Source organism: Pocillopora verrucosa, chromosome 7 (assembly GCF_036669915.1).
Source record: "Pocillopora verrucosa isolate sample1 chromosome 7, ASM3666991v2, whole genome shotgun sequence".
In the NCBI taxonomy this organism is placed as follows: domain Eukaryota; kingdom Metazoa; phylum Cnidaria; class Anthozoa; order Scleractinia; family Pocilloporidae; genus Pocillopora; species Pocillopora verrucosa.
In genome coordinates this window covers 13903485-13928436 of record NC_089318.1, presented here as the reverse complement: position 1 = coordinate 13928436, position 24952 = coordinate 13903485, and the positions used below count along the sequence as shown (strand labels likewise).

Here is a 24952-nt window from a genome sequence, read left to right as displayed (position 1 = left end):
AAAATTATTCTGACGCCAGTTAAACCAATGGCAGTCAAATTATTTCGTATGTCAGCTGTTCTGCCTTAGTTTCTACCAATACAAATGTATGTTTAGAACGCTGTTCGGTTCAGCAATAATTTGCCTGTCAATTGCCATAATTAAGTTTTGTCACATCATTCTGTAGCCTGACATGCTATCATGAATAATTGATAAATAACAGTTGAAATTATGCAGCCGTGTAACACGTCAGCAAATTCACCTCCACGACACCTTTCATATCCATACTGTCGTCCCATTTTAGGAATGATCAATGAAATTCGTTAAATGATAAGCACACTGATATTTAAACCGTTTGTGCTGAATTAGGATAAATTGGACCTGAAAGAACTGTTTTAGGTCACGCAATCTTCCTACAACTCTATATTCATAGCATAATCGAGCAGACGTTTAGACTGGTAAAGCTCGCAAAAGTTCTGTGTCATAATGTAATTGACTAAATTGGTTCGTCGTTGTTATCATGTAACCACTGTTTATTTTGGTGGTGGTAAGAACTTCCTGTGTGTCATGATATTCGTGATGGATAAGTTTTGATTATCATGGAGCCTTGTTACAAGTTAAGTTAGGTAATTCACCTCCTCGACACCTTTCATATCCATATTTCTGTGAATATTTCCGTCTTCCCCTTTTTTTGGCTGAAAGACATATACAACAGCACGGATTATGATGCTTTGTTAAATTAACATAACGATGTTTATTTTAGTTCTCTGGTAAGAACTTCCTGTGAATCATGTTCCTTCTCCATGATTTACTACTCCCGTTTAGCAATAAAGGCTTCATATTGGAGCTAATGATTATCATGGAGCCTTGTTACAAGCTGAGTTAGGTAATTCACCTCCTCGACACCTTTCATATCCATATTTCTGTGAATATTCCCGTCTTCCCCTTTTTTTGGCTGAAAGACATATACAACAGCAGGGATTATGATGCTTTGTTAAATTAACATAACGATGTTTATTTTGGTTCTCTGGTAAGAACTTCCTGTGAATCATGTTCCTTCTCCATGATTTACTGCTCCCGTTTAGTAATAAAGGCTTCATATTGGAGCTAATGAATCAGTAGAAATTGATTTTCACAAGTTCAAATTAGCTTTGTTATCTACACAAGTTTCAAACTTTTCACTTGATGTACACTGACACACGGCATGACTTCCTATCCTCTTTCATTGCAGACGTTATCGACAACTGGAATGATGCTGTAGTAAAAGTTGCTGCCTTTTTTTTTTGTAATTGTTATTGATATTTTTATCATTATTGTTTGTTATCATTTTTAGTCTCAAGAGGGAGAAGTCCTCCTTCGTAAGCACTTAGCTGTTTTTTTATCCATTTAATAATCAAAACAAGCTCCTCTGTCTGACTCTACAAGCAAAAGTTCACTTATCGATAAGAAGTTCTAACGAACGAATTTGATGAAGTAAGTCCATTATATTCCGATTTTGTAACGAGTAGGAAAATAAAAAAAGAAATAAAAAGGTGGGTTTTCAATTATCATAGAGTTCCATAGGAAATCAAAATGTGTTATTGTTTATTGGAAGTTATTTCAGCATCGTGGTGGCGCACACGTTAAAAATGACCGTACAAAAATATTGAACGATTATTTCTCCGCAAATGAAATCTTTGAGGAGAATCACTTGATTTTTTTTTCTATTAGTGGAAGTCTTTTAGCATACCTTTGATGTATTTACATTACTCCGTGTTTTCCCTCGAAAATATTAATGTTGTCAAAACAATGTGCTCGTGTTTCTTGATTTGTTTTGATCACTTTTATTATTAATGAGGTTTTTTATATTGATAGAACAACAAACCTGTCTCCTTGAAGCTGTAATGTTGCTATGGTAGCCTTAATTGTTAAACAAAACAAACCCAGTCTGATTACAGTTCTTTGGGCATTTTTGAACATCGATTTCAAGGAGACAAACATAAAAGTGTAGAAGCTATAATCCATCAAAAAGAATAGGTTTTTCCAAATAACGAAACCATTTGAACCTTAACAAACTTTTGTTCCAGACTCATTTGACCCAAGCTTCTCGCGACCATCGATCCACATTAAAAGGACGATTTTTTTAAGTTCAGGGTAAAATTGATGTAGATAGTCTTTGAAATTCTGGTGCAAATCCTAGTTGCCACCCTAGTCCCCAACTTTATTAATATTATTACCTGCTGTGAACAAAATCAAGAAGTGTATCAACATCGCACTCAAAGACGTCAGCTGCACTAAGCCTCTCCATGCTCTGTGAGTGAGATACTTTGTGGCTGCCACCGCTGTCCGACGATGGATAAAATTTTTATACGTAGCAGTCTTATATACCAGCCTCTTCTTGCGTCAAAAGAAGAATATAAAATCAAAATCCACACCGTCAACTTAAAAAAAAAGGGGCTAATGACTGATTCCAGTGCTGGCCAGAAACACTAAAGGGCAGCGAGCGATGGTGTGGAGGATTGGCTTTTCTATATATATGACGTGATACACTAAACTCTGAACTTTTCGGCGGCTGTTGAGATATTCACTGGGTTTCGTATTCAGCAGCTTTGGTGTTAGCAGTTCTCTCAGCTGAGAATGAATTTTTCACTGGCCAATTTTGGCCGTTTACCTGAAAGACTTCCCCTGTCGGTAAGGGCAAAGTCAATAAATGAGAATTTTGTAAATTGAAAAGGACGACCATTGTTGTTTGTGTTATCGTGATTCAACGCATTTTTCCATCTTAAGAGTTAGCGCCAACGCACTCTACAATTGTTATTCGAGAGTTGTCGATTCATTTATTTTCATTGTTTCACGAATTCGGCTTTTCTTCTCAGTAAAGGGCTATTGTGGTTATATGATAAACAAAATGATACATGGTTGCTTTTAGATATGGAATTTCTCTTGTTGTGTTCAACTCGACATCTCACTCGTGAGCTATCGAGTTAAACACTCTATTTATCACTTATTGTCACGAAGTTACGGAGGTACCCTTCTTTATTCTTAACTGTCTTTAATCCTAAGCACGCTTCCTCCAACTTTCCTCTTAATTGCCTCGTACATAATGATTGTAAGTAGGAATCTTTGATGAGGGTGAGCGCACATTTGATAATTTTATGTTGTGCGTCGTGCAATTTTTATTTTACCAAACAGCTTTCATGCAGTAGGTGTCTTCACAATGACATCTCTATGTTTTAAAAAAAAATGCAGATAGTTTCCGATGAAACGTTGTTTGAAACAAGATTTAACTCCTTTGGACACATTCTAAAGGAAAAATCTAGACGCATATTTGATCGATAGGGAGCGATGGGAAGGCTGGCATTTTAGCAGCAGAGAAATATCTCAACACTAGGAAGCACGAAAAGCCGTCGATTTTTATACTGGGATTGAAGCGACTAATTACATTAAATTAATCAAATCAGTCTTTTTGATAGATCTGATGTCAGCAAACTGATTACCCTCCGTTTGGACTCCAAACCAGTCTCCGTCCTCTGCCACATGGGAGATTTTGGGTGTGGAGATGGAGGGTGGACGCCGGTTATGAAGATTGATGGCACTAAGGTACCTTTTATCACGTTCTGGTTTCTTTGATTTTTTTTTCGTGTCTGATTGGCTGAAAACAAGCCAAGCATTTTTCGTGTAGCACAAGTGCAAAGTTGTAACACGAGTGCAAATTACGAATAGCACGCGAGAGCTGCCAAAATTTCGTCCGTCTTAAATTTCTTTGCTACACTTCTAATCTAGATTATTAACAAGTAACAACATGATTTTGAGTGCAATTTGGTATAAATAAGCACCTAAAAATTTTCGAGGACTACAAATCGCACTCGTCCTACGGGCTGGTACAATTACGCTATCTTTGAAAACTTTAATCGTGCTTTTTAACACTTAATTGCAGTCTCAATCATGTTGTTACCTCTATATGCTGTACACAGAACTTGTTACTGAATACAGATAGCCCAGAGTTCGAAACGTTACTGGGTCTAGCGAAGACAAAATTAGAGAATAATATCTATTTTTTTCAATCGGGTTTTTTTTATTCTGTTAGTTTAGAAAAATATGAAAGACTTGATCGGTTCGCAAGGCTCAAAGCAACGCAGTGGACGCTATGGAACGCTGTATCAGCGCCATCAGATGTTGGATGATTAAAGAAAAGCTTAAAGTAAATGATAGTAAGACAGAATTTATACTAATCGGAACGAGACAACAGCTCGCTAAAGTTGACATCAAGGGGCTGGTCGGTGGTGACGCTACTATCAGTCCTGTAACTGCCGTTAAAACCTCGGATCGTGGTTTGATGAAAACATGAACATGGGCTGTCATATAAACAAGATGTGTAAGACCTTGCTATTTCACCTGTATAACACCAGACGCATCAGAAAGTATTTATCTAAAGACTCCACACAAACACTCGTCCATGCATTCATCACCGCACGTATTTATTATTGCAATGGTTTGCCGTATGGTCTACCAGCCGCACATCTCAACAAGTCGCAACGTATTCAGAACAGTGCTGCCCGAATTGTTTGTTCCCTTTCCCGTTTTTGTCATATAACTCCTACTTTGTTTTCCTTACATTGTTTACCTGTCTGTTTCAGAATTGAATTTAAATTACTTATTTTAGCGTTCAAGGCTATCCACGGGCTGGCACCTCAGTACATTACGGATCTAATTAACGTTAAGCAACAATTCGGACGTATGATGTTACGATCTCAGTCTGAACTACAATTATTGCCACCTAGGACCATAACTAAGAAAACTTTAGGTGATAGATCATTTATGGCATCTGCTCCTAAACTATGGAATAGATTGCCATCAAATATAAGAGCAGTAAATGATCTTAATTGTTTTAAAACACTTCTTAAAACACATTTCTTTAGACAGGCATTTTCATGTTTGCTTTTATAGTTCGTTTTTAGTTAGTCAAATTGTATATTCTTAGCCTTTTATAGTTCGTTTTCATATTTTATTTGCTTAGTCTTATTGTATAGCACATTAGATCATATCCACATGTATTTTGCGCTTTATAAGTAACAAATTATTATTATTATTATTATTATTGCAGTTTAATCTTTCGTTGCCTTCAGTGAGATGTAGACGCATAGCTCTGGACTTATTAGCTCATCTAAGGTCGGGTGGGGTACTTATCTGATAGCTACCTTGGACTTGCGGGTTAGACGTAACAATCTTCCGTGACTTAACTTGTCTCTCCACCACATCGCTCGTTTTACATAGGTGCCCTCCTTTCTACGCTCTTTTCTCTCTATCACTTTATTTACCCTTTCGTTGTAAATCTCCCGCTGATTCTCAGAGTCTTACGGTCAGACTCTCTTTTAAAATGATGTTCTTTGAAATGAAAGCCACATACAATACAATTCGCTTTTTATCGTTTTTCACTTTTTTCGCTTTAGTTCCCTCTCGGAAACATTTTGCTGATACCTTTTTTTTTTACGCCTAGCCTCTGTACGAGGTCAGCACACATATTCCACTTTAACAAATAGAAGGGTGACTTTTCTCCTGCGCTGAGTTTTTTTTTCTGGCTAAAAAACCTGCACTGCTCTCTGAACTTATTACATGTCTCATCTATTTCAGCCCTCAAGCATTTTGCTTGTGGTAGCTTTGAAATCTCATTGGCTCCCCGCGACGTTTTCCTGTATTCCAGTTGGCTGTTGAAAAGCATTTCATTTCCTATTCTCAGAATCCATTGTCCTTTACAGGAATTAAACAATTAAAAAAATGGCTAATCAAACATTTATTAAACTTTTGACCCTAAGAGTGACAAGCATCTAATTTCTCTGAAAATTTCACCCCTCGATCAAACATTAAGGTCACCCAAATCAAGTAATTGACCATTGACTAAAGCTCTGGATTGTTGAACCAATTCTCCTCCTCGGCTCCTTAGAAAACATGGAGAACAGTGTGGAGAATATACATAGTAATTTACAGAAAGGAAAGAGTTTACTTGCAATAGACTGGCATCCCACCCAATGGGAGTTAGAGTCAGAGTACGGGAAAAAATTACAAAGACATTTTAGCACAGAACAGCCTGAAAAATGTCTATCATCAATTGTAGCTGACAAAAATTAGAAGTAAACTTATTAAGTAAAATGACTTATTATATCTTACACATTTACATACACACATACACTTTATTGAGCATCCCTAAAAGGGGCTTTTCAGCATCAATATATATTAAAATAAAATTAAATAGATAAATGAATAAATTAATTACAGTATTAATTGATAAAAACTATGTAAAAGCTATTTAGAAGAATAACTAAATCAATTAATTACATCACTAATTGATAAAAAAATATGTAAAATCTATCTGCAAGGATAACTAAATGATAACTATATACAGTGATTATCATCTAACCTAGATGTTTCCATATCTTGTCTGCCTGTAGTGAATAGTAGCTCGACTTGAAAATTTGTCCGACAAGTAGCTAGGTGACAGTCATTGAAGACATTTATGCATCATAACTGCATCATTGACCACAAGTCTTTGTTTGATGTTTAGCCACCGAAGTTATCTCAGGCCTGCAGAGATATGATTATATTTGCGAAGCCCTAAGATAATCCTGGCTGCAAACGTTTGCCGGAACAAGCTGGAGCTTATGGACGTTTATCGCCGAAGTGTTGCCCCAAACTGAGGAGCAGTAAAAAAGCCTGCTGGTAACAAAACTATTAAAAATCAACGAAAGCGTTTCCTTATCAAATAAATGCTTATTTCTATTGATCTGGATCAGTTTGTTGATACAACTAGCAACGGTTACCGTTTTACGTATGTGTTCCGGTAAACTATCCTTAAGTATTCTTGCTGGAATTTTGCTAAAGCCGGGTGCTTTGTTAGAAGGCAAATTGAGGATAACATTCGCCACATCTTTCTCTGTTACAGGGTGGAATTCAAACTGCTCACTCTGCACATGAACGTTAGAGGTTGCATAGACGTTTGGATCCAAAGTCCAAGTTTGGTCTTTTGGCCAACTGGTTGGCTTTAAGACCTATTAAACATCCAACCGATGTGAAATACTTATTACAGCCGTTGACCACATTCTCATGTCTTCATTAAACTGGTACGCTGCAAGATTTTTTCGGCAAACATCTATTAATCACCTTCCCTATGGAGTTTATGTTACCTTTGCTTTTCATGATCTGCGATTTCACGTAGCTCCTTTCAGCCAAGCAGATTTCCCGTTTAACTTTCTGCCAAAAAAATTTATATGCATTCCAGTGCAGCTTATCGTTTGTTTTCATCGCACTCTTGTACCAGTTATCACGTGTTTTCATCAGCTGCATGATTTCTGGCGTGACAAACGGGTTTGGTTTCGCTTTCATTTATTCTCTTGATAGGAGCGTGTTCGTTGAGGACATCAAGAAACAGGATACTGTACACCTCCACTTGATCACTGACATCATCAAAAAAGTTTACAATGTGAAAAGGAACGAATAGAAGATCCTCTTGGAAGTTTTGAGGGCTGTAGTTTCTATAGCTCCTAACAGACACATAGGAAGGTTTTGCTCTGGGAATCTTTGAATTTAATAACAAATAAATGAGGTTATGGTCGCTCATGGATGAGATAAGCACCCCGCCTGATGTAACAAGCTCCTTGTTTGAAGTCATGGTAACATCTATCCAGGACTGGCTGTTCTCTGTGACTCTGGTTGGCAAGTTAATCAACTGAGTTAAATTAAATGTTGTACAAAACTCCAAAAGAGCCTTCGCTTCATGGTCGTTTCCAAGTAGGTTGCAGTTGAGGTCACCAATGATAAAGATATCCCGGTCACTTAAAAGAGAGTCGATAAAAACCCTAGTAAAGTTGTCAAGGAAATTCACGGGAGTGCTAGGTGGTCGAAAGACAGTATTTAGTAGAAACGATTTACAATATCTCGTTTGTATTTTAAGCCATAATTGCTGAAAGCCATTGTTGAAGAAAGGCTTTCGACTTGCACCACTTTCAAAGTATCTCTCTAATAAACGCAAAGTCCACCACACGCTTTGTGAGGACCACGACCTTGTCTAAATATTGTATATCCTAGTGTGTAAACAAAGGCGTCGGGAACCGAGTAATCCAGCCACGTTTCTGATATGGTAAAAATATCGAATCCATTCGATTGAGTAGTATCTTTAATCAGAATGAAATTTTCTCTGAACTTCAAGGAACGCACATTAAGATGAGCAGTTTTGATGTTTAAGTGAGTATTCTTGGGAGGCTAATTTTGGAAGCCACAGTCCTTGCGGTCGGAGAGCCACGAAGCGCTGTCAGGTTTGGTCCGGGCTGTGGATGTATGTCACCACCAATTAATATTCTAATAACAGAAGGGTTGAAGGAAGAAGTCCCATTACAAAAGTAAAGAAGACGTCTTCCCAAGAATCGAACCCAGACCAGTTGATAACATGCACTTGGTGAACCAAGATGGTGGACGAAAGCCAAACAACTGCGATGGCATAAGCTCGATGTACAGCTAGAAACAAACCATGGCTGCACACGAACAAATGCTCTAGCTTGGAAGTATCCATTGTGGTAAAATGTGTGGTTATCAAGGCCCGCCTGACCTAATAAAAAGGTAAAAATCAGAGGAAAAGCCAGAGCGGTACAAACCGTGATCGGTCGCCATGACGAGCGCCTTCTAATACTACGCCTGTAGTATTATTTCTTAAAAGTATAATAACTATGGTACAGCAATATTGGCAGAAAGCCTTTTCCCACATTTAGGCATAGCATTTTCAAAACGTTCTAAGAACCTACTTCTGTAGGTCCCACATACCCTTTTACTCCCTAGATCGCAGTGTAAGTTTTCCTTACCATCCGCCATACATTTCTTTCAATGTTAGTTCGGAGAAGGTGTTAGTAAATTAAAGTTTGCCTTATCATAAGTTTGATGATTTTCTCAACTCTCATTACCTTTTGGTTTATGGATTTATTATTTCTGAGAGGAAAAACTACTCATTCGATTTCTCTTTACAGAGCAAAGGTGAAGAGGATAATGAAAGATCTTTTAGCATCCAAATTAAACCAGAATTGCTTCACCTAAGACTGGTCTATAAAACTCTAGACACCCTCTCAATATCAATCAAATGCAGTAGCTTAAAACTAATCAAGACTTGGTGGTGAGCAATTTCCTGCATATCGGCAGTTTGCATGTGTTCAATTTGAGAGTCCATTGCTGCTGTGGATTATTATCCTTTAGTCTGATAGGCCCCTGTGATAACCTTGTTGTTGGTTTTTATTTCTTTTAAGTAGAAGGCCCTCGATAAAATCTGGCTTTGTTTCGCAGCCGTTGATGTTTTCGTGTAAACCTCATTAGGTTGCAGTACTAATAAAAACTTTTATGAATAAAAATTTGATCATAAAGAGCCACTAAGCTGGAAGTTTCTCATGGCTGGCTTCTCGCTGAATAAAACACACATTGACCCTAAAGCTGTCCCAAACCCCCTTCCCTCCTCCCCTCCCCTCCAGAATCATGGCCCAATGGCTCTGACGAAGGGCTAACGCTCGAAACGTCAGGTTTCTTACCCTTTACGGTGGCCAATTTACGTTTTCAACTCAGTTGTTAACACTAAATTACCAACTAAGGGTCTGTTATTTAACGAAGGCCATAAGAGTTTCCCTGTACTCTGCAAACAACCCCCTTTGGGTGGGATGCCAATCTATTGCAAGGTTAACCTTTCCGCCCTAAAATCAGTATGCATATTCTCCACACTGTTCTCTATGTTTCCTAAGGAGCCGAGGAGAAGAATTAGTTTAACAATCCAGAGCTTTGGTCCGTGATCAATTCCTTGATTTGGGTGACCTTAATGTTGGATCCAGGGGTGATATTGTAAGAGAAATTAGATGCTCTGTCACTCCATGGGGTCAAAAGTTTGATAGGTGTTTGTTTATCCGATTTTTTTAATTGTTTAATTCCTGTAGTAGACAATTGATTCTGAGAATAGTAAAGGAAAGGCTTTGAGCTTTTAAGTTGATGAGAGTGATATTAAAAACCAAAAGAAAAGAAATTATAACCACCAATACAGAAAAACATCGCTCAGAGCCAATGAGATCTCAAAGCTACCTAAAGCAAACTGCCTGGGGGCTGAACTAGATGAGACATGTAGTTGGTTGAACTAACCAGCGAGCATATCAATAAGTTTGTTTTTTCTAAGTGAAAAGCCGTAAACAGTAAGCGAGTTGGACACCTCTGTTATCAGAATATTTGAATACTGTTTAACATGCCGTTTTACATTATAGAATGTTCAACGTGGTATCTCAAATTTACCTATATAGAGTTAATAGAAATACTCGCTAGAGATTGATCCAGGGTAACACAAAAGTTATACACGGACATAAAACTAATTTTGCGAATACTGAGTCATATTTATTTTACCAAGATGTATCCCATGGCTTTTAGGTGTTTGTCTCCATTATCTGGATTGATAACGGCCTCGTTACCACACGTGTTTGAGGCGTCAGGGTACCCTTCTGTGCCAAATCCGATCCTTGAGTCGCACGAGCCACAATTATTCTTGTTTTCGCTAACAATACCAATTCTGGCTTTATAATGCCCACTCCGACTACAAACGACATTAAACCCTTCTTTTTCGCAGTTGTACTGTAATAATCCTTGCGAACCAATCAACTCTTTCCACTTGTCACGACCCAGTAAGGTGGCGCGGTATTGCCCATCAGCGATCAGTGAAAACAGAGAGTCAGCTTGCTTGTGGATGACAATGAACCTGAGCTGTTCTCCGATCTTCATGCCGAGACAGATCTTGGGGAAGGATGTGTTCCAGTAGGTGGGTACCTTTGATTCCTGTCCGTCGAACCCAGTCTCTCCTTCAGGAAGGTTGTATCCTTTATAATCACTCCAGTAAGGTTCATAATAGCAAAAAGTGGTCTGAAGAAGATTAAGATAATTCCGTTATTGTTTCTGTGATACTCATCACATAGACAAATTCAGTAATCCCTTAGTTTTTTTCGCATTTTAAAATGACGTCTGTTTCTATTGTCAGTTGTCATTATCATTATTATCATCATTGTGTTTTTAATTAGTTATGTAAGATTTATGGTAACGAAAATAAATGAACTGGTATTGTCGTGTCTGTCCTTAGAATCGTCATCTGAACCTGTGTTTATCTAAAAGTTAGCAGCATCATTTTTTTTTCATAAATAGAAAAAAAGAACATAAAAATACAGATATTAGTCTGTAATTTTGTCTTCGCTAGACTCATTAATGTTTCGAGCTCAGGGCTATCTGTATTCAGTAATAAGTTCTGTATCGGAAAGAACATGATTTCGAGTGCAATTTAGTGTAATCACGAGTAAATTTTTCAAACTAAAATGCATGAACCTGAAGGGCGAGCGCGATTTGTAGTCTTTGAAAAATTTAAACGTGCTTATTATTACTAAACTGCACATGAAATCATGTTGTTAGTTGTTCATAATTTCCATGAAAAAATGTAGCACGGAAAGTCAAGACGGACGAAATTTTGGAAGCTCGTGCGCTATTCGTAATTTGCACTCGTGTTATAACTTTGCACTCGTGTTACATGAAAAATGCACTCGTTTTCAGCCAATGAGACGCGCGTTATTTTTTTCAGGTATTTTATTCATAAAGAAACCAGAGCGTGATGAAAGGTACCTTTCTGCCGTCAATTTTCATAACTAGCGTCCACCCTCCATCTCCACATCCAAAATCCCCCATGTGGCAGAGGACAGAGACTGGTTTGGAGTCCAAACCGAGGGCGACAAGTTTACTGACATCAGATCTATCAAAAATAATGATTTGATCGTTTTAATGTAATAAATCAATCCAGTCCCAGTATAAAAATCAACGGGTTTTTGCGCTTTCTAATGTAGAGATATTTCTCTGCCGCTAAAATGCTAGCCTTCTCCTTCTCGCTCCCTAGCGATCGAATATGCGTCTAAACTTTTCTTTAGAATGTGTTCAAAGGAGTCAAATCTTGTTTCCAACAACATTGCACCAACTTTTGTTGCATATGTCTTTATAACTGGGTTTCCACGCTGAGTATTGTCATTCATACACGAGGGGGAGGGGGAGGGGGGCACTCGAATGGTGAAGATGACATCAATTGAATAAAGAAAGAATCATGATAATATGATAATTTTTGAGCTGAAGAAAGAGAAACGTTCTTAAAAAGAAACCAACCTGTAGACGTTATACAGTTCCTTGAAAGACTTTACGACTTAGAAGAAAAAAAGAAATCTTGTTGGTTTATTAAATCACTTTCTCATTTAAATCTAAATTCTCAGACTCCATTCACACCAAAGTGTTTCAGGCTGTTTTATTAAATACTGTTTAATTTTTTGTTTCTTCATAGAAGGTGCTCAAAATGATGTTTGTCGACTTCAAACGTAGCACACTGAAAATTCCAGTTAGAGACCACTTGAAACCCATAGAAATTTCAGTTTTTAAGTTTTCTGTTTCTGATTCTCATTCAATTAAACTTGGTTTGACTGAACATGTTTTTATGTTATATTCAACTCTATGTAATCCATTTCGCACCGTCACGACATCTACGGACTTTTAAATCCTAATTCCTAGGTCAATTTTGTTTTATTTTGTGCATGCTAGCAACTGACATTTACGGACAGACGAGAGAGTTCAACGAATACTGCACTTCGCAAGATTGAACATTTCTTTCGGAAATCAAAATATTCGAAGAAAATAACAAACGCTGGCGGTTCTCTGAAAAGTAAGCCTTTTGAAAGCATCCGTAGCGCTTTTAAAACTTTTTCTGCACTGAAAAAAATCTAGTGCATTGAGGTCTTGAATATTGATCAAAATATATAGTAGGTATAGGCCACACATTTAGATAGTACTGATCGACTGGATGTCAATATTGCAAAGTACCGCAGGTGTTATTAAAAAGTGCGACCGCCAGTTTAATTCATCTTCGAGGAGCCGAAAGCACAAAATCGCGTCCCAGTAGTTTATTTTCGCACCTTTATTCAACATATTGACAGAAATAGATTACAAAAAAACAACTTACCCGGAGTATACATATCAATTACCTTTCTTGCAATAATCTCCAGCGAAACTTTGTTCACAGAGACAGTCGTAAGAATTGTATTTGAAACTCGGGATTGTTTACACTTATATAACTATAGTGGTCATCCGTTTGGAGTGAGAACTCCAGCATATAAGATTGGGGTCAATTTCCACATCTTATTCCTACAGCATTTGCGCTCACTCATGCGACGAACTATTTGATATTCTGCTGATCGTGTTTTGGCCGGCTTGTTATAAATGTAAACAATTCTCTTAAAACAACTTTGAATATTTCGCGGAAAAGGTTGTGGTTATTCATCGTGGTGAATAACAATAAAAAGGCTAAGTTTTTCGTTTGTCTCACGATGTAGTCACGTGGGATGTAGATCGCGACGTTTCGACTGCATACTGCTAGTCTTCTTCAGGCGATGAGGTCGACTGGTCATGCGTGATCTTAAAGCATGATGCTCTGCTGTGATGGTTGTTTTCATTTTTTTTCATTTTTCAACTTTGAATATATGATTAACATTACAGAGGAGTATCAGCATAGGAAAACTGTTCCTCGTGTTGCGCATGCACCCAAAGTAATGATGAAACCAGGCACAAATTAAGTCGCTTTTCCTCTATCTTTGATACAATCGACACCAACTTGATTTGTTCAGCTACATTGGACATGTATGTTCAACGTCTGTGCTACCGCACAAAAAAAAATTGATGCAATTTCAAGGAAAACGGCTTTCAACAAGCCGTAGCTTAAATTTTTGCATGAACCTACCCACCCCGCTTATTGACCAGCATCTCAATGTTCGGTAAAAACGAAATCGAAATGCTATGAAAGACCGTTTAGAACATGGGTTCTAAATAGCTGTTAATCTGAGGTACATTAGGGAAAGCTGAGAGAATTCCTTCTAAGAGGGTCTCAATTAAGCTAACCTTTAAATGAAAACGGCAAAACAAATTAGCAGTTAAACGAAAATACCGACAAATTTTAATCGTTAGTGGTAAAAAAGAAAGTTAATCGTAAATATATTTTAGCGCAACCGAAAAAATTAAATGATAACCGTGAAATGGACAAAAATTTAAATGTTTAGCGTAGAGAGCCATCACCCCAAGTTAGACTGGTTTAAAAAAATGGTTGGATGCAAAAATTCCCAATTAAATTTTTTTCAAATTCCTTTTCTAGCTTTCTCTTTGCTTTATTAAGCTTGCTGATTAATAAGGTCTTATATTGATCAAGGTCAAATATTGAATGAAGACAATGAGCATTATGGAAAATATATAGCTTATTTTCAGAAAATACGAGAATAAGAAAAGATTGAACAAATTTGAAACAGGGACGAGAATGGTGATGAAAATTAACATTCAGCAGACAATGCAAACAAAGCTTGGTTCAAAACAGAGGCCCCAAGAAAGAGCATGGAAATGCGATTTACAAATACTTTTTCTCAACACTCACTGCTATGAAGATTTCCGGTGAAATGTTTGTACAATGTGACTGATGTAAGATTACACAAACTGATTGAAATTTACTTTACATTCAAACGGTATAGTTGATTGTATGAAGATGAAAAATAGGTCTTGTATACAAGATATCTAATCGCTTGAAGATGTAATCGTTTTGGAATAAATTGAGACATAGCAGATCTACACTCGAGTCTACAGATTTCATTTGTTTCCATTGTCTTATCGAAAGTTTCTAAAAAGTTGGAAAAAAATATCAGACTTTGTGCCTCGTCAGCTGGTTGTCAGTAACTTTACTTAAGATCATATGACATAATGAGAACAAGAACTCAGTAATTTTACAAAGGATCATGCGATATGGCCAGAACGATAGGTGGCCGCTAGTATTTCACTAATGCTCACATCATCTACAATAAGATCGTTCACCCTCAGTACTTTCACTGGACTATTACAATTACTTATTTCCATTCTTTAAAAACACGTTTGCATTATTAATCCGTTGGATATTGTTCGTCGCCCTTCGAACAACCGAGACCTGATTTTTTGATCGCATAACCATTACTATTTAAAAACAGTGGGCAAAATGCCAAATTTTAGTGCCAATTAAGTAAAATGAAACAAGTATTGAACCCAAAGACAAATTTAAGCCATGCTTTGAAGCTGTTATTTTGATTAACATTCAATTCACAAAGTGTACTTACATACAACATTCAAATTCGAGATTTACAGTCAGGATTGTATCTGCAGGATTTTCATTGGAGACTTGCATTGAGAATTTATTATGTTGACTTAAATTCGCGAATGTTGTGAAGCATTAAAGAGCAAGGAAGTCTTGTAAAATTCTCTCAGTTTCTTCGAGTTCCAGTTGATGTATATCCCTGGTATATGCATATGGAAATTAGCAATGGATCTCTGCCCTTTAATAACCTAGGGGAGTATTACGAGTTTAATGAGTTTCTCCACATTGCTCGTTCAGTCAAGCATTACAAAGTAAATCGCCCTAATGGAGTGATAACTTTACCTCCCAACTGAAATCTGGTCGCATCATTTATCATATCAGTTGTCTAGAAGCAGAATCCTATTGTAATCATTTTCACAACGTACTCTTCCTGTTACAATTTATCTAAGTTTAGCACAGACGGGTTATGTAATTATTTAGGAATTTGTAAACACTACTAATCACTCTAAGAAAAATAGCGGCATTCTAAGTTTTAAAAAAGGTGTCGTCGGGACGTGTAAGGTGCTCAAGACAACTGCATGAACTGCAGGGACCGCATGGTAAGAGTGCTCTATTTGCTGTGCAACACTTGTTGCTACTGTTTAGTTGTGTCGATTATTTGAGACGTTATCCTGACATGGGAAAATATAATTTTATTAAGAATTCGTAACTATTAATAGATCGAAAACATGCAAGACCTCTTGTAAACGCTGGAATTCATGAACGAATTTCTCTAGACGCGTTCAGTGCCATTTATTCTGTTCATATCTCCCCTCTAACTTGCTCTGCTTCAAAAAAAATGGATTTCATGTTACCGTGCACCTTTTCAATAAAAAATCATAGCATGCACTACACAAGGTGCAGCTTGAGTGAATCACTGATGTTTCATTAAATCTACCATTGAACGGACCCACAACGACTTTGAATCTATTTGTTTTATGTAATAAAGAAGCAAAAATGGTCGGTGGTGACGCAATCTATTCGTCTGTCTTCCAGTAGATCACTAGTAAGAAGTAATCAACTACATTTTGTAAACTTCTTCAAGAATAGTGTGACTAGAAAAATTGTCACCATCTGCTTAATATCATGTTTGTCTGGCCCACTTGCTAGGAACCAATACTTTCATGCAAAGAGACAAAGAGGCAAGATACAGTCTGTTTTCTCTAAACAAGTTCCATTATTTGAATATGCCGAGAGTTGGAATATTGTTGGTGTACAACGATTTTGAATGTACCTTTAAATGCCTTCAACAACGAGTTCCTGTCATCCGATTAGTAGAGCGACCCCAAGGAATTCAGACAAGACAAAAGTTGGCATTACTTTTACATTGTGGTAAGAATCGGTTTCTCTCTCGTTTGATATTAGCCGAAATTTTGATGGAAAAATGCCATGTATAAAGCAAAATAGTTCAGGAGAAGTTTAATGATAGCCCCTCTGATGTGTAATTACGTGATCATTTCTTCCAGCCATTTCCTTACTTCTAGATAGAACTGTAGTCCAAGTATAATTTTTTTTTCTTATTCATAATCCGTTTGCAATTTTAATTGATCATTTATTTATCTATATATCTAATGCTCAGCTAATGATTTATTCGCTTATTTTTCTCATCTACCCTCGTCAACTGTGGCTTACCTGTTCAGAAATAGGCCTTTTTGAAACTAATACTCCCTGTATAACTATTTCATAAAAAATATCGCAAGAACAGTATAGGTGTTCCTTTAAATATACGTACTTCGCACAGTGTATGGAGCTCACTGTGTTATACTTTCGATGATTCTTTCATTTTTTATTTTTGTTTCGCGAGAACACTTCAGCTGAAAATCATTGCAAGAACAAAGACCCTTATCAAAATGATGGTAACCACACAGCTAACTGTTTTCTTTATCCTACTGTTTTTGCGGGTTTGAGGTACTCAACAGGTGATCGTTAAAACTTTTTGTCGATTTCTTGAGACCTTCCATTCAGCAACAAAAATAAAACTCTGTATTTATAGGAAGCCAAACTAGTATGGTTCTTATGGAAACATGTGCCAGCATTCAATTCCTTAAGTCAGAAGATTTATACCTTATAGTCTTATACCTTTTGACCCCTAAGACTAACTAGCAACTAATTCTTCAAGGTCATGCAAAGAAACAAGATGACTCCCAGTAAGAGAGCTCTTTTAAAACAAATTCTCCATCCCAGTACTATTTAATTTGCAGAGAACAACATGAATAATATGCATGCTGATGTTAGGGTGTAAAGGGTTCAATTAGTTTTCACTGTAATGTCAGATTCACTAAACCTGTTATCGGCAAATATGTTCTGGAGTGCCCAGGATGTGGTGTAATCTATCGTAGCCGTCAGAACTGGTTTGGAAATAAATACCCAGTTAAGACTGTGGTCTGGACTGAGCTTCGCCATGCACGGCCTGGGGTGAGGTTTAATGCTCGACTACTGAAGATAAATCCAGCCACTTTTTTCCCGATAATTCATGAAAATCTGTGACATTGCTTACAGAAACAGACTCTTAATTTGTATTTGAGTAATATAACACACTTCCTATTGGTTTATCAGCGTAATAACCATGCAGTATGTTGGGAGAACACATGAAAAATTAGTAAATCACAAACCGGAGGCAAGTGATTGATAAACTTTTCTAGTGTTCACAACATCCCAAGAGGGTTAGTAGGGCAGTAAAGCAATAAAAGGTGTGGGCTATCCCTTTTATAGAATGAAGTTGAAACAAAACAATATATTTCAGTTTTCTATGAGTTTTAACTGGACAAGTATAATAAATGAAAGGTTTTTGACCAACAAGCTCCAGCCATTTCGTGAAGAAAATAGTCTTTTGCATCTTTTATTGTAACACACTTTTTGTATTCAGCAAGTTTTTGCGAAGCTGGATGGTGGCCATGCGGCCAGACGGTTTTTGGATCATTTCAGCCATGTAACTGACGCAGTTAGCAATCTCGGTACTCCTTCCAGTCAGGCAGTGACCAACTGGAGCACAGACAGAGTGGCTCCAGATTAATAGGTCGCAAATTCTGAAATAACAGTAAGTTTAAAAAAACTTGGCTCAGTTTGCAGTGAACTGCCTCTACATTGTAGTCATACACGATGAAGTTTAGGGCTCAAAATGAAGAAAAAAAAAAGAAAGACAAAAAAACAAAATATAAATATGAATAAAAAAATAAAGAAACCCTTCACAGTGGCCAATTTATATTATCAACTCAGTCGATAAAACCAAATTATCATGTAATACCTCTTCATTGACTCAGTGCCACAGCTTCATTTATGAGAAACTTACCCTCTCTATTCATCAAATTTTGGTTGAAACAAATTTAAAAGTCAAATTAGTCAAAAACTGTCCTAACTTCTTCTTCTGTCTTATTTCTTATCTTTTAGGCTTGTCAGGTATGCCGTCAAATATTCAGCGACGGGAAGACTAAGCACCACTGTCGCGCCTGTACCAGAACGAGGCTGGGGTGAGGAACAAGTGAGAGTGTGTGACCGCTGTTTTGGAAAAACATCAACCGTGGAGGCTCAGTCTCAACCCACATGTGACTTAAAGTAAGGTTGTCATTTGAAATAAATTAACAGTAAAACACTAATCCAGAACTTTAACTCCCAGAAGTGATTAACATGTAACTTCTCTCTGTGATATCCATACATTATCAAGCAAACAGGTAATGAGAGTACTCAAACTTATCAGCCAGATGTTTTTATCTTGACCTGCCACCAAACTCTTGTAATTAATTTATAGAGAAATTTGTCGCAGCTAGAGGTAGAATTAACAATTAGATCGTGAGGTGAAGGGCTAAACTTGATTGTGAGTTCTCCTCAATATTAAATACCTATTTTGTGCTCTTTTGAGCAGTGATTTATCGGATGCTCTAGAAGAGGAAACTCCTCAAGAAATTTTGCACCCTGAAGACGACCACAGTCTGTATTCTGAAAACCCTTTTGGACCAGTAGCTGTCTGAATTGTATTATAAGTTGTTCAGTCCGCTGTGGGTGTTTTAAAAACAGCCATTGTTTACCCTAAGGGGTTCATCACTGATGCAGCAAGGCCGGGATACTGGGTACCAGACTCTCAAATTTTATCCTGTAATTGTTGCCAAACTGAATTCAAGGGAAGTGATACCAAACATCACTGCCGAGCCTGTGGTATGGGTGTCTGCAGCAACTGTTCAGAAAGTAGGAGACCTCTGACTTTAAGAGGCTGGGATCACCCAGTCAGAGTTTGTGACCAGTGTGCTGCTAAAAAAGGACAGCTTTAGGGTCAACTTGTTTTCAGTGAGAAGCCAGCCATGAGAAACTTCCAGCTTATTGGCCCTTTAAGATCAAGTTTTTACTAATACTGCAACTTCATGAGGTTTACATGAAAATTACTACTTCATGGCCTTGCATGGAGATGGAGAGCATCATCAGTGGCTGTGAGATCAAGTGTGATTTAAGTCCATGCCGTCCTTTTGCTTGAGGTCTTTTAAACCAAACCAGAGTATTTTGTAAGCTCTTTATTTGGGAGCAATAAAAACCAACAACAAGGTTATCACAGGGGCCTGTCAGACCTAAGAATAATAACCCAAAGAGGAAATGGACTCTCAAATTGAACACGTGCAAATTGTCGGCTATGCAGGAAAATGCTCACAAATGAGTAATTTCTCTTAACAGAATCAATAATTCCATAAAACAAAAGGTGGTGAGAGTAAAGAAAATTATCCACCTTATGATGAAGTGATCTTTAATTTACTACCATCTTCTCAGAACTAATATTGAAAGAAATGTATGGCGGATGGTAAGGAGAACTTACACCACGATCCAGGGAGTGAAAGGGTATATGGGACACTACGATAGTAGGTTTTTAGAAAGTTTTGAACATGCCATGCCTGAATGTTGGAAGAGGCTTTCTGCTAATTTCACTGTACAATAGTAATCATACTTTAAAGAAACAACACTACAGGTGTGTGAGACATTATAAGTCAAAATAACTAAATCCAACATTTCTCTCCTTGTAAAAAGTTTGGGTAAAATGTTTTCAATTTATATTTCCATGTTTGTATTTCTTGTGAGCATTTTATTTAATAGGTTTATTTCTAAATTTTGTTAGCTAAAATTGATGATAAAACATTCTTCAGGTTGTTCTGTGCTAAACTTTCTTTGGGAGTTTTCCCTAGTTTCCAGGCTACTTTAATTTATACGCATTAAGCAACTGACAAAACAGTATTTAGGACCAGTGTGACTGCTCTCACAAAATAAACTGGCTGAGAAATGGAAATCATTTGAAAGGTAATAACAGCTTATAAGTCAAAGGGCTGTTCCTGCCAGAGCTTATCCAGCTTTTATTGTTGTAGAGCAACTAAGGGCCTGTTATTTTCACGAGGGCCTCAAAGACTTTTTCCGTACTCTGCCTCAAGGCCCCCGTTGGGTGGTATGCCAATCTATTGTAAGGTTATTCCTTTACGCCCTAAAATCAGTATGCATATTCTCCACACTGTTCTCTATGTGATATCCGAAAGGGTAAATAAAGTTGTAGAGTGGAAATAGCGTAGAAAAGAGGGCACCTATGTAAAACGGGCGATGTGGTGGAGAGACAAGATTATATTAGTTACGGAAGATTGTTATATCTAAGCAGGAAGTCCAAGGTAGTTATTGATAAGTCCAGAACTGTGCATCTACATCTCACTGAAAGCAACGAAAGACAATACATGAACAAACCAGTCTACTTTATTAAAGTATCGTTTCAATTTTCATTTAGGCCACAAAGCATAACTGTTCCTTTCCAAATCGATCCTTTTAAGGATATTAACGACACAAATTAGAATCGAAACGCAGGGGGGAGAGATTTTGACCCGTCCACCTCTTCCTCTTATGTTACACCTTCTGAAATTGTAGGATAATATTAGAAAAAAAGTTATCTGCTAATGATATTTTCTACGACACAGTAAGCGAGTTGGACAACTCTGTTATCAGATTATTTAAATGCTATTTGATATGCCGTTTTACATGAAAGAATGTTTGAACTCTCAAATTTACCTTTGTAGACTTAATAGAAAGAATGGCTAGAGATTGATCCAGGGTAAAACTAAAGTCACGCGCGGATACAAGTCCATATCCGAGGAGTTGCGCTTGAAACAGGAAAATATGTATACAAACAATTGAACTTAATATTATTTTTTTAGTCATGTTTATTGGACCAAGATGTATCCCATGACTTTGATGTGTTTGTCTCCATTATCTGGATTAGCCACGGCCTCGTTACCACACGTGTTTGAATGGTCAGGGTAACCTCCTGTGCCAAGTCCGATCCTTGAGTCACACGAAAAACAATTATTCTCGTTGTTGCCAACAATACTAATTCTGGCTTTAGAATATCCTTCCTTAGTACAAACGGCATTGAACCCTTCTTTGTCGCAGTTGTGCTGTAATGAGCCTTGCGAACCTATCAACTCTTTCCACTTGTCACGACCCAGTGAGGTGTTGCGGTATTGCCCATCAGCGATCAGTGAGTACAGAGAGTCAGCTTGCTTGTGGATGACAATGAACTTGAGCTGTTGGTCGATCTTCATACCGAGACAGATATTGGAGAAGGATGTGTTCCAGTAGGTGGGTAGCTTTAATTCCTGCCCGTCGAACCCAGTTTCTCCTCCGGCAATGTTGAATTCTTTATAATTACTCCAGTAAGGTGCATTATAGTGAAAAGTGGTCTGAAGAAGATTAAGATAATTCCGTCATTGTTGCTATAATATTCATCACTTGGACAAATTCAATAATCCTGAAGTTTTTTCTCACTTTTAAAATGACGTTTTTTCAAAGGAGAAGTATTGTCAGTTGATCTTTGATCAACATAATCATCATTTTTGTTATCATTGTGTTTATTAAGTTTTGTAAGATTTGCGGTAACGAAACGAAATGAACTGGTACTGTCGTTCCCGTCTTTAGAATCATCATCTGACCCTGTGTTTATCTAAGAGTTAGCAGCATCATTTTTTCCCATTAACCATTATGGTGCGTATTTCTTATCTAGCTGTTACATGATACTAGAGACAAATATGTTAGGATATATTTACACATTCTTTTTCATCCTTTTTCAACAGTCACTACACACATCAAGTCTTGAGCGAAGTCTGTTCTTCATGTATTACCTTCTCGATGGAAGACAACAGAAAGCATTCATGTGTAACACGCACGTTTTTAATTTGCAACGTTTTGAAAGAGAGCGGGTTTATACAGGAAATGAATTATTTAATAAATTATGCACCTCTCTGCCGTCAATCTTTATGACTGGTGTCCATCCACCATCTCCACACCCAAAATTTCCCATGTGACAGAAAACGGACAATGGTTGGGAGTCAACAAGAAGGGTAACCACACCACTCACATTAGATCTTTCGAATCAAAATGAAAAAAAAAAATACAATTAATAGTGAAAACAATGATGATGAAATAAAACTTGAGCTTATAAAAATAACTATTATAGCTACAACGGTGGCAATGAAGGTGATAATGGGAAAGATACAGAGTGATAATAATAATAATGATTCAACAAATAAGCAAAGGAAAAGTTGATCCTTCAGCAAAAGACGACGTCAACAACTGCAGAATATAAACAACAGCCTTTGTAGCAACAAGGTTTTTTATCCTGGAATTAAACAGGTTTCTGGGGGCAAAGGATATTTTTCACTTCTGTGAGGACAGTAATACACTCCACCAAAGTGAATTTAATTTAGACGGACTTTTTGGAATGTGGCTTGAAAATTGGGTTATATTCGGTGACGTGATGGACTTGATAAAAATAAATAATAAATAATCGAGTATCAATTCTACTTACATATCCTTGTCATAAATTTCTTTACACGAAGTAGCTTCTGTAAGTAGTTTAAAAATACCTTTGATTAGAATTATAAAATCATATTGTCTATCGTGTGTTAGTCTTTTTTTTTCTTCCTGGCTGAACTGAGACATTTTCTTTTCTAGAGGACTTTCTCGAGTAGCATGCATGCATGTTACTTCAAATCCTACAAAAGAAGAGAGGGTATCATTATCATGGATAATAATTATTTCCATCCAGTCTTTAAAGTTACTAATTAACTGATGGCTCTCCAAGTAACTAAAGTAACTTGTGTTTTAAGAGTGATTAATCATTCTGCTCTTTTTCCTGCTCAAATTTCATGGTATCAACCCACGAAATACTCTTCTCTCTTATCATAAGAGTTGTCTGATTTCGTATATTTGTGAATTCATGCTCTGTTTGCTATGTGCTTTGCGTTACGCGTCATGGTTACTGCAGTGCGTTGACATTTTCATCAGAAAGTTCTTTCATAGGAACCCCTCTTAACTTAATGTGTACAAAAGTCAACGTTTGCATGTACCTTTGCATCCTTGGCCATTCCCAGTGAATCCGGGCTTGCATGCGCAGTAGTAAGACCCTTTGGTATTGTTGCAAAAGGCATGGGGACTGCAATTGTGAATCCCTTTGGCACACTCATCGATGTCTGAAGACAACAAAAGAAACAGGAAGCGAAGGAAACAAACAGATGAATTAGTGGGTCAGGTGGAATTGCAGGTAATCATTTGCTTTTCTTTTCAATCTCATTAGTACTAAATCAAATGTATTCGTATGTAGGTTCATTGTAGTTTAAGTTAATCCACTTCACTTACCCACAATTAGAATTACTTTTCAAATCTTAGACGCCAGTTTCAGATTTAAGAAAAAAGCATGTAAGTTTACTTTCCTCTGTGTGTCTCTCTCTTTCATTCTCTCTTTGGTTTTTTTTTTTTTTTTTTTGCTTAGAAATGATGATGTAAATGACACATGTTCATGTAGTTAGTTTTCGACTTGAATGCTTCTTAATAATTGAATTGAAGATCTCACTTGAACAATATAAAGGATTTTTTTTATTTACCTGTTTGGCACCTCGGACCTTTGTATCCGGCAGGACATAGACACTGATAAAGTTTGTCTGTAAAACTGCTTCGACAAGTGGCGTTGTTCGCGCAAGGATTGTCAGCACACATGTTCTTCCGAAGAAAGAGAGAGATAAAAAAGAACTTTCACGCTCAGTATAACACGACTTAGCCCAAACAGCGTACTATGGAAGGGTGTTGAAAATTCACTAATGAGCTGCTTTTGTAATATTCACTTAAGAGAAACTTATACAATAGCCATTCGATTCAAAGATTGTTTTTCTGTGGAGTTAGGTCGTGGTTGGCACACCTAAGAATATGAAGGGATGAACAAATGAAATGAGTGAATAGAGAAGTAAGCGAATTAACGAGAGAGCGAGTGAAATGATAATCGGAAAAAGCACATCTCATTCAGTCTTGAAGGAAGACAAACGTTCACTCCGGAAGAAGGCACGGGTAATTATTTTAATCCCAAAAGAAGTTAGTGATCATTCATCTTGGATGACGCTTCCTTAATTAAGGCTGCAATTAATATATTATAGAGTGTTTCCCCGGACAGGCTGCTTTGAAATATGAAAAAACACAGAAGAGAGTCCTTACCACGATGTGATAGTGATGTGAGCTTTCGTTTTGTCTGAATTCCCTGGGGTTGCTGTACTTATCAGATGACAATAACTCGCACCACAGTCTTATTTCGAGGGCCAAGTTCACAGAAATACAAGAAGGATGTTGAAGGCATCTCATGGTACACTCCAAGTCGTCGTGCACCGAGAATATTCCAACTCGAGGCACATTCAAATAACGGAACACATCTATAGAAAACAGACCTCGTCTAACGTCTGTTGCTCGGTGGTCCGCAGTGTTCTTTTCTGATAATCGGGTCAATGGAGCATT

The 24952-nt window shown here is 37.3% G+C and overlaps 2 protein-coding genes across 2 annotated transcripts; both read right to left on the bottom strand.

Annotated features, from left to right (window-relative positions):
* Nucleotides 1-10356: 10356 nt before the first annotated feature.
* Nucleotides 10357-11682, bottom strand: LOC131778641 (uncharacterized skeletal organic matrix protein 5-like). Its single transcript, XM_066169966.1, has 2 exons — nt 11620-11682; nt 10357-10875 (listed from the first exon to the last, which is right to left on the bottom strand). The coding sequence occupies exons 1-2, from the start codon at nt 11680-11682 to the stop codon at nt 10357-10359; spliced, it is 582 nt and encodes a 193-aa protein (XP_066026063.1).
* A 9657-nt stretch (nt 11683-21339) lies between these two features.
* LOC131778586 (uncharacterized) lies at nt 21340-24838 on the bottom strand. The gene is made up of 6 exons (XM_066169959.1): nt 24659-24838; nt 24058-24172; nt 23524-23646; nt 22983-23019; nt 22413-22539; nt 21340-21858 (listed from the first exon to the last, which is right to left on the bottom strand). The coding sequence occupies exons 1-6, from the start codon at nt 24800-24802 to the stop codon at nt 21340-21342; spliced, it is 1065 nt and encodes a 354-aa protein (XP_066026056.1). The 5' UTR covers nt 24803-24838.
* Nucleotides 24839-24952: the final 114 nt, after the last annotated feature.

Coding starts and splice junctions, on each gene's coding strand:
- LOC131778586 (XM_066169959.1), bottom strand. CDS start 24,802: ATGAGATGCCTTCAACATCCTTCTTGTATTTCTGTGAACTTGGCCCTC. Junction 22,540..22,982: donor GAAATTTATGACAAGGATAT/GTAAGTAGAATT, acceptor TTGATTCGAAAG/ATCTAATGTGAGTGGTGTGG. Junction 21,859..22,412: donor TAAAGATTGACGGCAGAGAG/GTGCATAATTTA, acceptor AATCTTCTTCAG/ACCACTTTTCACTATAATGC.
- LOC131778641 (XM_066169966.1), bottom strand. CDS start 11,682: ATGGGGGATTTTGGATGTGGAGATGGAGGGTGGACGCTAGTTATGAAA. Junction 10,876..11,619: donor TGAAAATTGACGGCAGAAAG/GTACCTTTCATC, acceptor AATCTTCTTCAG/ACCACTTTTTGCTATTATGA.